We start from the raw sequence: 13,831 nt of genomic DNA on the forward strand, positions 1-13,831 counted from the left end.
AACTGTCACACACTTTAGATTTGGTCACATGTGCCAATCTAATTATAATATCTATAATAATAATCATTACCATAATATACTAGAGGACCAAACACTTTGGAACTTCCAGACAGTTTATATTTTATGGTAAGAAATTAAGAAATGTGCCCTTCAATGGAATTTATATCATTTTGGAAATTATGTGGTAATAGAAAAGATAAGTAAAAATAATTTAAAATTTTATAGTAATATATAATCAGGTATAATCAAAAGGAATGCTAAAGAATGAAAATTTATATACACTGCTTTTTTTGACATCTTGATGGAGAGCTTGGGCGTACCTGTATGTTGTATCCTTTATTGGCATCTTATTGCATCTAACCCATTTATCAGTATCAGGATCTAATCTTTCAACCCAGTAACCCGTGATGGGGCTGCCACCGTCGTCATCTGGCTCACACCATGTGAGGGTCACTGCATCCTTAGTGATATCAGAAGGTTCTAGGCGAGTTGGAGGTCCAGGTGGATCTATAGACAGGATAATCATATGTGTTATATGTCTTGTATATAAATATGACACCTAAATCCAACTTTGACACAAGTATCTTTTTTTTTTTTTTTTTTTTTTTAGCCACCTGATTAATGAGAAACTTACCAAACTGATATTTGGCCGTTATTGGAGTGGCCTGAACTGGCTCACCAACACCGTACATGTTTTCTGCAGCAACTCTGAAGAGGTATTCTTTATTGGGTGTTAATTTGGTTGCCTTGAACTTTGTATCCTTGACAGTTGACGAGAGCTTGTGCCACATATCACTGTCAGTCGCTCTTCTCTCCACGACATAGTTTGTGATTTTAGATCCGCCATCATCGCGTGGTGGGTTCCATGTGAGAAGACATGACTCGTTGGTCACTTCCATGATGTCTAAAGCAGCTGGGGGTCCAGGTTTATCTGTGGATGACATTACACAGTCAGAGAAAAGCATTTGTTTAATATGTTTTATTTTCAAAAGTAGCTGGAACGAGTTTGCCCATTTTTAAAACGAGAGCCTCCCTTACCTAAGACGTTCACTTCTACCACAGCAGTGGTCCGACCACAGACGTTCATGGCCTCGACAATGTATGTGCCACTGTCACTTCTCTTACTATCCACGATCGTCACTGTGGATTTTTTAGGAACGTTTTCAATGGTGATTCTTTTGTCCTGCTTCAGAAGCATATCAGCCTTTGTCCAGGTTACTTTAGGTTCAGGTTTGCCAGTTACAGTGGCAGGAAGTTCAATCTTAGTTCCCGCTTTTACAGTGAGACCCGCAAGGAGCTTCACGTCGAGGAAAACTTCTGGAGCCTCTGAATTGGAAAAGATTATTTACGATGTTACCAAGTTTGGGCAGAATTAAAGTCAAAAGTCTGACTGATAAAGCAAAAACCAAAAGTAAGTACCATGTGTGTCCACAGCCTGGATTTCTTCTGTGGGTTTGCTTGGTTTGCTAGCTCCTAGCCTATTTAAGGCCTTCACGCGATAGGCATACCACTGGCCTTCTTCAAGACCTGTTACTTCCATTCTGTCAGAAAACAAAATAGGATATTTTACTTAATGCATTTAATCTGTTCCATTGTGTAGTATTCATAATATTTCCAAAATTCATACTCCTGGTATAACACTATCCTTTAATTCTGGATTGCTTCAACATTTTAACTAATGAAAACCTTGATTAAAGGGTAAGTTCAGCAGCACTTTTAAAAATCAGACAGGCACACCAAGGAAGTTCTAAACTTAACATTTAGATTTCCCAAAAGAAAGCCCATTTTAGTAAGAGTAAATATTTACTTTTGTGCCAAATAATTTAAAAACTTACTTTGTTTCTGCAACTGGGTCTCCACAAGCGACCCATCGATCAGAACCACGTGGACATTTTTCAACTATATATCCTTTGATGCGTGAACCACCATCATGTTTAGGTGGATCCCATGTTAGGAAGATGCTCTTGGCTGTTCGATCTCTCCACTTAACATTCTCTGGTGGGTCAGGTACCGCTATAGCATTTTAAAGAGAGAGTCAGTCTTAGATAGGCCATCTATGAAATCTCCATACTGCCAACCTGTGTCTTTCCCCCATAACTTCAACTCCAGGTCTAAAAGCAAAAACAGGTGGGCATTCCCTGGTGGTGCAGTGGTTAGGACTCTGTGCTTCCAGTGCAGGGGACATGGGTTCGATCCCTGGTCGGGGAACTAAGATCCCACAAGCTGCGTGGCACGGCCAAATAAATAAATAAATACATAAATAAAAATAAAAGCAAAAACAGGTAACAAGAGGCTAGGTAAGAAAATATCAAGAATGTACTCACTTGCAGGAGCTGACATATTTACAGGTTCATCAACATATGCAGGTTCTCCAGGGCCACACTTGTTACGAGCACAGACTTTAAATAAATATTCTTTTCCTTGAACAAGATCAGTAACTGTGAATTCTAGGTTGGTCACAGAGTCTATAACCTGGGACAAAGCAATACAGTTAATAAACTGTTTTCCAAAAACTCTGCCTAAGTCAAAATATTTTTACCATGAGCAGGGTTACAAATGGAAGTTGTTTTGAATGCTAAAGATTATTATTACGTTAATTTCATATTAAGGGAAAAATTGCAAAGTAAGACATAATAATATTTGACGCCTAATGTAAGGTGGAACTGCTTCATGGTTTGCACACATTAAAAAGTCGACAAATAAGGTGTTGATTCTTTCTACCAGCTTGGTTATTAGACATATGATAAATCAAGGTAAAAAACAGTAATGGTATAAACTGAGGAGAGAAAATGACATATTAGGCAAACTAAGGTAATCTAGTGGAGTGAGAAGAAGTATGACCACCAGGGAGTTAAGTACTTAGTGTCCTTAGAATGGCTTATAGCTTAAAAGGGCATATTGGATACTTATCAGGTACCAAGTGAGTAGGTAAGTTTTGTTTTATTTTTTAATAAACCTAGTTGAAAATCTGGTAAGGCTCACAAAATGAGGCAATTACACCAAATCTTGGTTGAACTACCTCAGGAAGCATTAGCATCAATACATTTTAAAAGGTTTTAGGTACTTTTTCAGCAAGGTAAAGATAAAAACATAAAAACTTTGCAAGGCATCTCGACATTCCGGGATTTCCCCCACTCTCTTTTCTGTAGTTGCTGCTCAAAACTCACTTTAGTCCATGTTTTCCGGCTGACTTCTCGCTTTTCAACAACATATCCGGTTAATGGACTTCCTCCATCATCATCTGGTGGTTCCCAAGTCAAAAGTACTGAGTCCTTGGTTATCTCACCGAATTTCAGTTCTTTGGGTGCACTTGGGCGAGCTGAAAAAAAAAAATGCAGTCAGAAGTCATTAATAGCTTGAAGCAATATTTGTTAATACTGTCAAATCACCTTAGATCACAAAAGTTTCGTTCCTTACCAATTACACTGACATCAATCTCCCCAGAAATTGCTTTCACACGATTTTCTAACTTCAGCATGTAAATGCCCTTGTCTGGACGTTCACTTGGAGAAATGATAAGCTCAGCATAGGCAGATAGGGTTTTCATTTTCACACGGTCTCCTGCTTCTAGTACTTTATCTCCAAAAGACCAGGTAGCAGTTGGCCTTGGATAGCCTGTACTTGGAACCAGGATCTTGATAGGATTTGGCACAATAACTTCCAGGCCATCTTTAAATGCACTTAAATCCATTGTTGGTTCAACTACCAAAAAGAAAACTTAATGAGTTTCCAGTACTGTATTTAAATCCCTGGTACCCCAAAGTAGCTATGTGCTGTTCCCAAATCTAAAAATAAAATATCCATTTACCAAATGCATCATCAGCAGTTAGAGGACCAAGAATTTCAGATGGATCTGAAACACCAGCTTCATTTTCTGCAGATACTCGATATAAATATTTATTTCCTTTTTGTAATCCAGTAACCTAAAATTATGAATCAATATTTGTAAAATACATATACATTTAAGTCCATGATCATTTACTGACTATTTATTTTAGATACACATGCCCTACCTTATAAGTCAGTTCAGGGACAAGTTTCTTATTGCAACGAATCCAATCATCTTTTCCTTCTTCACATCGTTCTATTATATAGCCCAATATTGGGCCTCCTCCATCTTTCAGAGGAGGTTCCCATGTGAGCTGAACTGATGACTGAGTCTGATCTGAGGAGTTTAGGTTCACAGGAGGACTTGGTCTCTCTGGATTGGAAGAAAGAGTTGGAGCATACCATTTAATTCAGTGACAGCTTATTAAGATAATGCTGTAATCATTTCTATCATCCCCATATTCACTGGATACAAGCAGGCCCAGTCTGGATTTCTACAATTTTGTTCAAATTTTTCTGATGTTCTTTTCATTAACTTCTGTTTAATTTGATTTATTTTAATCGATAAGCTTAATTTCTTGATTAAATGGAGTACTTATTTCCCTTTTTTTGATGGACTCACCAATTGGATCAGCAACTTTGATGAAGGGTGTGGCTGCACTTGGTTTTCCAACTCCAATTCGGTTTTGGGCCCTAACCCGGAAACTGTACTCCTGTCCTTCCACCACATCAGTGACAGTTGCAGACAGGTCTTCAGCTCTTACTGTCATGGTAGTTTCCCATCTGATAGAAGTCTTGTCCCTTAATTCAATGACGTAGTTTGTGATCTTGGCACCTCCATCATACTCTGGTGGTTCCCATGTCAATGAGACACCAAATCTGTTCACATCAGTGATCGTTACATTCAAAGGAGGGCCTGGAACATCTGGATTTCCAGAAAACACGGGCTTTAGGTTATCTCAGGGATAAAAGCAAAGATAAGCTAGTTTACAATTTACTTAAAAACTTCTTCTTACCATATTTACTCCTTGCTTCTACAGGACTGTCAGTTTCTACTGGTTCACCAGTGCCGACTCTGTTTCTTGCGCTCACACGGAATAGGTACTCAACTCCTCCTTTTTGTAGTCTAGTGACAGTAAACTCACAACTCTCTGCACGGTCAGTGGCCAGAACCCAGGTCTTTCTCTTGATGTCACGTCTTTCAACAACATAACCTATGATTTTGCTTCCACCATCAGTTAATGGTTCTTCCCAAGCGAGGCTCACTTCACCATCAAATGTTTCTGTCACTTCTAAGTTACGTACTGGCCCAGGAACATCTGGAATTCACATATACATTTTTTTTTTAGTGTGTTATCACGCTTTTAGTTATGCTTTGCCAATAAAGTCAAATGACTCAAGGGCTTACCAATAACTTGTAAATTGATGAATGCTTCTGCTTTTCCATGTTTGTTCTGAAGCACAATTTTATACCTTCCTTTGTCTCCTTTCTTGGCTTCTAAAATTCTGAAAGAAGTCTGTTCAGCTGTAGTATCAACAGTTTTTGAAGATAGAGGTTCATTTTCTTTAAACCACTCAGCTTCTGCTTTGGGGTAGGCATCATAGGGCACCACCATGGTCAGAGGCTGGCCAACATCAACCACCAGGTCTTGGTCAGCTGTCTTGATTTTAGGTGCGGCTAGTGAGAAAAATAATATGTGAATGCTTTTGAGTTATTTATTGTAGTCCAGCTATGCCACAGCTTCTTTACTATGCATTTGTTAGCAAATACTGGTTACGTGTCACAGTAAATTTACAGAAGAGAACACTAGCTGACTTAGAGTTCTCACGGCTTATTTTGCAAATTATCAGACTCTGAAGAATAGAGGACTAAGTATGATATGAAACCACAAAAATCTCCATTCTTTGCCAATAATAATAACAGAGGCCTGAATATAGTGCACAGAACATGTTTTTGGTTTTTTGTTTTTTATATAAAATAGGCACCTCATACTTAGTTCAAGATAAACTAGATAAACTTGTTCTTATGCACAAGAGGTACATTAATGGCTCTTTCAAAATGCCAACCTCTAAGGATGTCTTGGAAGCTTGGGTCAGGATGAGAACAGACCTAAGAGGCCCCACAGGGATCTGGAAAGTAGAAAAGTATGGGGCTGTCTCTAGGTCTGGGTTTGCTGGGAAGACTCTCAGGGCAATAGGTTAATTCTAGGAGTTAACGAACAGCTGCCACGTGCCAGGAGCTGTGCAAGGTTATCGCATGTAAAGAGCAATGCTGTCAATTTCCTCTTACTCAGGACACTTGGTGGTAAGAGGAATTAGAATAGTTAACATGTGGACAAGGCTTAATAGGAATAAAAAGCTCTCACAAACATTTTCTCATTAAGTAACTGTGAAATCTGAAACCTACCCAGTATCTGTGGTATTGTGAGGATGTTTGAAAATAAAAGAAAGGGACTTACCTGCCAGTTCAAGCTTAGCTCTGGCTTCTTTGTCTTTGGCAATAAATCTGTATTCACCCTGGTCACGGGGCTTAATGTCACAAATCTGTAGCCTGTGTATCTTTCCTTCACTCATCATCTGGTGTTTGTCACCCTGGACAATAATCATGTTGTTTTTTAGCCACTGGACTTCCACCTTATCTTTGTTGAGCTCAGCTAAAAAGACAACATCAGTACCAGGGGCTTCAAGGATGTCTTGGGGAGGCCTGATGATCTCAACAGGGATTTCTGAAAAGCAAATGTGAAATAAATACAAACATGTTTGTATTGGGATTAACAACATTTAAAAACATACTAGTATTAAAAATCGTCCTTTCACTTAATATGTACCTTCCACAAAGAGTCTAGCTCGAGACCTCCTGTCTTCTACTCCACAAGCATATTCACATTCATCATCCAGCCTGCAGTCTTTTATAATGAGTCTATGTATTCTGCCATCTTTTTCAAATTTGTATCTAAAAGAAGAGATTGAATTATTGGTTAGCTTGCATAATGACCACTAAATTGGCAAACTTGTATATATAGCTACAGAAATAGAGACTGAGAAGCTCTCACGTACTTTTTGCCTTCTTTGATTTCTCTCCCGTTTCTGTACCATTTTACATTTGCTTTCTCTCTGGAGAGCTGGCAGGAGAAGACAGCTTCGTCAAACTCAGTGACTGTCTGGTCTTCTAAGTGTTCCACAAATTCTGTAGGGGCTTCTATGATGAGAAGTTCAGCAACAGATTTATCTTGTCCAGCAGTGACAATGTATTCACCTTCATCTGGGAAGCCACAGTCTTTAATGATTAGAGAGTGCTTATATTTATCAATTCTGTACAAAACACGGTTGTCAAAAGCCACCTCTTCTCCGTTTTTGGTCCAGTTCAGTCTTACATTGAGACGGTTCACCTTGCACCAGAATGTGACAGATTTCTTCTCCATTGTTTCAATATCTTTAAGAGGCTCAGTGATCCTAAGGTCTTCCTCTGTTGGAAAGGAGAAGAAGAGTGTTGATTTTAATTGTTTTCATAATAGAAATTGATTTTTAAAATCTCTAATGTCAAATAAGTGACTTACCTTCTACGATTAGATTGGCTGCACTCTTAACATTTTCACCTCTGTGATTGGTCAGAGACACATTATAGTTGGCTTGATCATCTAATTGTGCATCTCTAATTCTGAGGGTGTAGACCAGGTCTTTATGGAGAATAATGTATTTTGAACTATCAAATATGGCTTCTTCATTTCTGAACCATTTGGCTTTGGCACCTTCGGTATTGACCTCACAGTTAAAGACAGCTTCTTGTTGTTCCTTCACACGGGTGTTCTTCAGAGGAACTATGATCCTGAGTTTTTCTGAAAGCAATCAACAAGATTTTATAGTATGAAGAAGTACTAATGTGGTAGATGCAAATATAAGTAAATCCAAGAAGCACAAACAAACTTACCAATTACTGTCAAGTGAGCTGCTGCTCTGGCAGCCCCAACCATGACTACATAAGTGCCCATATCTTGTAATGTGGCATCTTTCACAACTAGGATCCTCTTTTTGCCATCAGCAATTATGTCATATTTATCTCCAGATTCAAGTGTCTTATCATCTCTCTTCCACTGGACTGCAAAGCTTTCCTTTGATATAGAGCAGACAAACTCAGCCTTTTCTCCTTCAAGTATTTCAATGTTTTGAGGCTTTGAGATAAATTCAGCAGCAAGTTCTGGAAAGAAAAAGTTGCAAGATATTGAAAAATTAAGCATTTGTACCTTACATGCAACAAGTATGATTTTCTTAAAATACAATAGTATTCACTGTAATTTTCATACCATGAACTTTGACTTTGCCATCGGTTCGAGAACTTGGGAGTCGGCAGTTGTAGTTGCCAGTGTCTTCCAGGTGAGCATTCTGAATGATCAGGGTTCTCTTTCGTCCAACAGTAAGTGTTTCATATCTTCCTGTTTCAATGATCTCTTCATCCCCTTTGTACCAAATTACTTCTGCTCCGGGCTTGGAGACCTCACAAACCAGTTTTACAGTGTCTGTTTCACTGACTTCAATGTTGGTAAGATTTTTTGTAAAGACAGCTTCTTCTTCTGCAAGAAGAATTAAAAACAAAAAACATTGAATTAAACTGGAAATTTTATTTTTCCCAACACATATACTCCTGCAAAGAAAGACTTCATTCTTACCCAGGACTGTCAGCATGCCGGAAGTTCGCGCTGTCCTTACTTCACAGGAATATTCTGCTTCATCAGCCACTAGACATTTGTTGATGACAAGAATGCGGACTGCTCCCTTAGATATGATGTCATATTTTTTGCCCTTTTTAATTTCAGCACCATCTTTAAACCACTGAACCTATATTTAAGATAAATAAATACCTTTATCAGTTCTGTTGTTCCTTCACATGTGTGTCCTTAAGAGGAACTATGATCCTAAGCTTTTCTAAAAGCAGTCAATAAGACTTTACATTATGAAGAAGAACCAAAGTGGTAAATAAAACCAAGCCCCCAAAAACAAGAACAAACTGCTTCAATTATTAAATGAGCAGCTGTGATACTATTACCAGTTATTAAAAATAATGGGATCATGTATTAGAGCCGTAGAGGGCCTTGGATTTCATGCAGACCAACTCCTTTGTTTTCCAGGACTCAAAGTTGACTCGCCAATGGTAGTTAATGGCAACCAGGAGTACTGAGTTGAGACATATGAGATTGCTGATATTTGATTGTTGTTTTTTTTATTTGATTGTTTTTAACCTAAGAAAACATCAATTTCATATGGTTCAAATTAATAATATCTAAATCCCCTGATTGCAAGTCCAGTGTTTTTCAAGTAATAGCAAATGAATAATAGTAATACTAAAAAGAGAACAATTAAATCAAGTATGTCTCTCACACTAAAGTAATAATCATTAATCTAAAAGTAAAGTGATGACTACAGAGAGGTTTGATTCATTTTTTTTGTTTTTTTCATTTTGGTCAGACCAAAAGTAAACAAAGTGATCAGAAAACACAAGTTAGCAACCACACAATCACAGACCTTGGCATTTTCTCGGGAAATTTCACACTCAAACCGAGCCATTTCTTTTTCTTTAACTTGAAGATCGGTGAGTGGTCTTAAGAAGTCCACATGAGCAGCTGTAAGAGAAGGTCATCAGAATTCAGAATGAGGTTTCTAGAAATTCACTCTGACACACTATGGTGCTTTTGCAGGCTTTTTCATATTAGCAGGCTACAGCTGATTTGGAAATCACTTGGAGCTGCCATTCAGTTGTGATACTTTGCATTTTACATATCTCTTTAGTTTTCATAAAATTATGTGGCATAATGTATGTCCAACTAATTCTTCCTATCTATCTATCTATCTATCTATCTATCTATCTATCTATCTATCTATCGCCAGCTTGGTTCTGAATGATAGCTGGAGGAAAAATCTTCATTGATACTTCTCCAGAGTTGAAAGTTGATACCGTCAAAGGAAACACCAGTAGCAAAGAATCATTATCTTATTTAAGGCAGGCAGCATAATCTTTGAGAAATTAGAAGAATTCAATGATAGTGCAGCTTGAAAATCTATAATCAGTCTTGTCTATGGCTAAGAGACATGAGTTTGCAATTGAAATCACATACATTCAGCTTTTTTGTTGTGTGTCAGCTTCAAAGAGGTCACGTATAAGTCAGGTATAAAGTCCATTAGTGTGACAAAACAACATGCTTTGAAGGGAAGGGTGATTTTTTTTTAAATCTCTGGTTTCATTTATCTCCAGAATTAAGTCGGTGGATATATAGGATTGGAGAGCTGCCCACATGCCCTTCTTTCTTTCAGGGTTCCTCGTGAGTCCTTCCCAAGATGCCCTTTCTTTTTTTTTTTTTTTTTTTGTTTTTGCGTTACGTGGGCCTCTCACTGTTGTGGCCTCTCTCGTTATGGAGCACAGGCTCCAGGCGCGCAGGCTTAGTGGCCATGGCTCATGGGCCCAGCCGCTCCACGGCATGTGGGATCTTCCCAGACCGGGGCACGAACCTGTGTCCCCTGCATCAGCAGGCGGACTCTCAACCACTGCGCCACCAGGGAAGCCCAAGATGCCCTTTCTTGATCAATGAAACTCTGGGACACAAGTGCTGGCTAATAGGCTTGAAGATATGCTCATTGTTGCTGAGCCTTCTTAGAATAAAGTAGGTAACAAAGGGAAGAAGGAGACCCAAGAAGCTATTCTGTCATAAGCAAAAGCAGAGCAGCCACAAAGTGGAAAGAATAAAACAGACCAAGATGCATGGAAGCACAATCAAAGCCACTATGAGCTGTTGACAGATGGGAAGCAACTAAACCAACAGCAAATACTGCACAACAAGAAAGACACTAAAATATATTGGCTGGACAAATGAATGAATGAATGAAAAAAATGAGCTAGCATGTGGCATTCTGAAAAAAGACGTTTTATTTTCCACCAGAGGAAGAAGTAGTGCTAAAAACCATTAGTGCTCTCTTCATTTATAGGACTCAAAGGATACAGGCTTCTCTCCATCTTCTTTTCCATTCTTATTCTCAGAGACAGCATTATGTGAATGGGCTTTATCATATTACAGCAGACCTCTAGTGTGCTCCTATTCAGACTGAAATTTCATGATTTTCTAGTGGTTCCTCATACCTGAAAATTCATTTTCCTTCCAAGTGGCAATTGCTTTCCTTTCCTTTCCCTTTTCTTTTTTATGACACCCTTCTTGTCTTTTTAAATTCAATTTGTCCTCATCTGTATTGAGATATTCCTGCAGTAGGCTTACCCCATGTAGACAAAGAGCACATCTCTCACTACTCAGTGAGAAGCATAGCAAAAAGTGATCACTCTGCCTTTCTCAGACCAGATGTAGTGGAAGGACCTCTCTCTCTCTTTTTTAAACACATAAAATATGTTACGTCAGTATCGATACTGTAAGTTGCCAAGAAATGCGGTTAGGCCAAGAAGGGCATGCAAAAAGTGGGGGGGTGGGGGTTTGTTGTTGTTATCAAAGAGTTGCAAGTGAAAAGTGCTGTGTAAGAAGAATACTTACGCACGACGTTCAGGTTACAGGAAGTCTTAAAATCCTTAGCGTCACAAGTGTATGTTTTAATATCCTCTGGGGTGCAGCCGTGTATAATAAGTTTCCTGACCCTGCCATCAGCAACAATTTCATACTTCTTGTTTTTGAGAATTTCTGTCCCATTTTTGAACCATTTCACCTTAGCATTTTCTCGGGATACTTCACACTCCAATACCGCAGTGGCTTCCTCTTCGACCGTCTGGTCCTCAAGAGGCTTAGTGAATTCAACTGGGGGTTCTGAAAGAATCATACTAATTAGCCAAGGTATTTCTCCTTTCTTTCTCCAAGAGTTTCAGCACCTCCTCAATTTTCCTCTCGTATCTTGAGGGCTTTTCTGTTTTTAAGTTTCATTTGTAAGTTTTGATTCCACTCAGATGTTTTCGTCTAATAATGATGTTTCATCATTATTTTTATATACAGAGGGAAAGCATTTTTAGAGAATATGAAACATCAAGGAAATAATAGCCAACTCTTGGTTAAGAGAGTGATAGATACCTATTGATAATAATTCTCCCTCCAGCTGTTTATGAAATGCAGTAAAAACAGTGGGGATGGAAGAAGGAAGTAAAACCTATTCTAGCCAATTTTGGCTTTTTTTTTAGTAGTCTGTGAACTATTTTATTAAGCCAAAAAGTAAAATTAGACTTTCTGATATTTGGTGAATTTTAATGATCTGTGGTACTTACCATATACAGATAGTTGAGAGTTGGCATTATTTATGAACCTCTGCATTATACATGTTTTAAAAAATAAGCCATGTGATTACCTTTCACGAAGAGGTTGGCTTGCGTTTTGAAATCTTTTGCTACTAGTTGGACTTCTCCAGCATCTTCTAACTTTACATCCCGCAGAGTAAGTGTATGAACTCTTCCTTCTGAACGTGTGACCACCTTTTTTTGAAAAAAAAAAAGATGCAGTTTAAGAATATATGCATGGTAACTGAATTTATCATGGTGATCACTTTGAAATCTATAGAAATATAGAATCACTATGTACCAGGAACTAATATAGTGTTACAGGTCAATTATACTTCAAAAACAAACAAACTCACAGAAGAAGGGATCAGATCTGTGTTTTCTGGGGGTGGGGGGTGAGGATGGGGGTTCATTGGATGAAGGCAGTCAAAAGGTAGAAACTTCTATTTATAAGATAAATAAGTACTAGCAATGTAATGTACAACATGATAGATATAATTAACACTGCTCTATGTTACATATGAAAGTTGTTAAGAGGGTAAATCCTAAGAGTTCTCATCATAGGAAAAAATTTTATTTCTATATCTTTAATATCTATATGAGATAATGGATGTTCACGAAACATTATGGTAATTATTTCATGATATACGTAAGTCACATCATTGTGCTGTACACCTTAAACTTATACAGTGCTGTATGTCAATTGTATATCAATAAAACTGGAAGAAATAAAGAATATGTGAAACGGCATTCCTATATATATATGTGTGTGTGTGTGTGTGTGTGTGTGTGTATATATATATATATATTTTTTGGTGCATTTAGTTCATTCAGGTAAACAGTTTGAAATAGTGCTCTCCAAGTGGTTTTATAATCATTTGTATAGCATATATGTATTTGAAAATAATTCTAACCAATAGTTTGGAATCTTTTAAGGAAATTTTAGGCTTTTATAGTTTCTCAGTTACCTTTACATAGTTACTAGGAGGCCTTTTATGTTGAAATGCCTAGGCAAATTTATATGTGTGTATTTATATGTATACATATATATTTGCCTCCATTCTGCTCCTGGGTTTATATATATAAAGGAAGAACTTAGAATAGCTAAATCATGAAAGGAAGGGGAAAAAATGATTGCAGATAGTAAGCTGAAAGTAAACTTATGTTCTAAATGCAAGGTGTTTGCCTTGCAATGAGCTGGAATTCTTCCCATTTATTTTAGCAATTAAAATTATTTTGCAAGCCAATTAAACTGTGATTAAAATAATTTGTACAATTTCTTAATTTTGTTCAAAAACACAAATGAAGATGTTGCCTCTTCTTCCCTTTCATGTATTTGCACCTCATGACTGGTAAAATCAGGTATCAGGCAGGGCTACAATTGTTCACATAGCAGTGAACAAATGGATAAAGGAACTTCAGAACTAGTTAAAACAGGAGACCACTGAGATCTTAGAATATCAAGACAAATGCTGCCATTACCGTTAACATTTGGATGATAAATTCTTGTTGCAAATGCAACCTTAGGTGGTTTGAAGGGGTACAGACTGTAGGAAAATGAATTGTCAAAAAGAATACACTGCCTTGGGCTTCCCTGGTGGCGCAGTGGTTAAGAATCCACCTGCCAATGCAGGGGACACAGGTTTGTGCCCTGGTCCGGGAAGATCCCACATGCCGTGGAGCAACTAGGTCCGTGTGCCACAACTACTGAGCCTGCACTCTAGAGCCCACAAGCTGCAACTACTGAAGCCCGCG

General features: G+C 38.0%; 1 protein-coding gene across 3 annotated transcripts in view; it reads right to left on the reverse strand.

Annotated features, from left to right (window-relative positions):
• Window positions 1–13,831, reverse strand: part of TTN (titin) — a gene marked incomplete at both ends in the record, with an annotated part of 282,756 nt that overhangs the window by 87,751 nt on the left and 181,174 nt on the right. For all 3 annotated transcript variants that reach the window (XM_079710139.1, XM_079710137.1, XM_079710138.1), the window contains 23 exons: window positions 321–507; window positions 635–931; window positions 1,039–1,326; window positions 1,420–1,541; window positions 1,836–2,013; window positions 2,325–2,472; window positions 3,168–3,319; window positions 3,418–3,702; window positions 3,809–3,923; window positions 4,014–4,201; window positions 4,451–4,753; window positions 4,845–5,147; window positions 5,237–5,506; window positions 6,288–6,554; window positions 6,657–6,781; window positions 6,886–7,294; window positions 7,386–7,664; window positions 7,757–8,023; window positions 8,130–8,396; window positions 8,493–8,661; window positions 9,346–9,443; window positions 11,352–11,618; window positions 12,148–12,271. In XM_079710139.1, coding sequence (XP_079566265.1) covers window positions 321–507; window positions 635–931; window positions 1,039–1,326; window positions 1,420–1,541; window positions 1,836–2,013; window positions 2,325–2,472; window positions 3,168–3,319; window positions 3,418–3,702; window positions 3,809–3,923; window positions 4,014–4,201; window positions 4,451–4,753; window positions 4,845–5,147; window positions 5,237–5,506; window positions 6,288–6,554; window positions 6,657–6,781; window positions 6,886–7,294; window positions 7,386–7,664; window positions 7,757–8,023; window positions 8,130–8,396; window positions 8,493–8,661; window positions 9,346–9,443; window positions 11,352–11,618; window positions 12,148–12,271 — 5,108 coding nt within the window. The remainder of the gene's footprint in view (window positions 1–320; window positions 508–634; window positions 932–1,038; window positions 1,327–1,419; window positions 1,542–1,835; window positions 2,014–2,324; window positions 2,473–3,167; window positions 3,320–3,417; window positions 3,703–3,808; window positions 3,924–4,013; window positions 4,202–4,450; window positions 4,754–4,844; window positions 5,148–5,236; window positions 5,507–6,287; window positions 6,555–6,656; window positions 6,782–6,885; window positions 7,295–7,385; window positions 7,665–7,756; window positions 8,024–8,129; window positions 8,397–8,492; window positions 8,662–9,345; window positions 9,444–11,351; window positions 11,619–12,147; window positions 12,272–13,831) is intronic.

The sequence above is a fragment of the Hyperoodon ampullatus genome, assembly GCF_949752795.1.
Source record: "Hyperoodon ampullatus genome assembly, chromosome: 8".
In the NCBI taxonomy this organism is placed as follows: Eukaryota; Metazoa; Chordata; class Mammalia; order Artiodactyla; family Ziphiidae; genus Hyperoodon; species Hyperoodon ampullatus.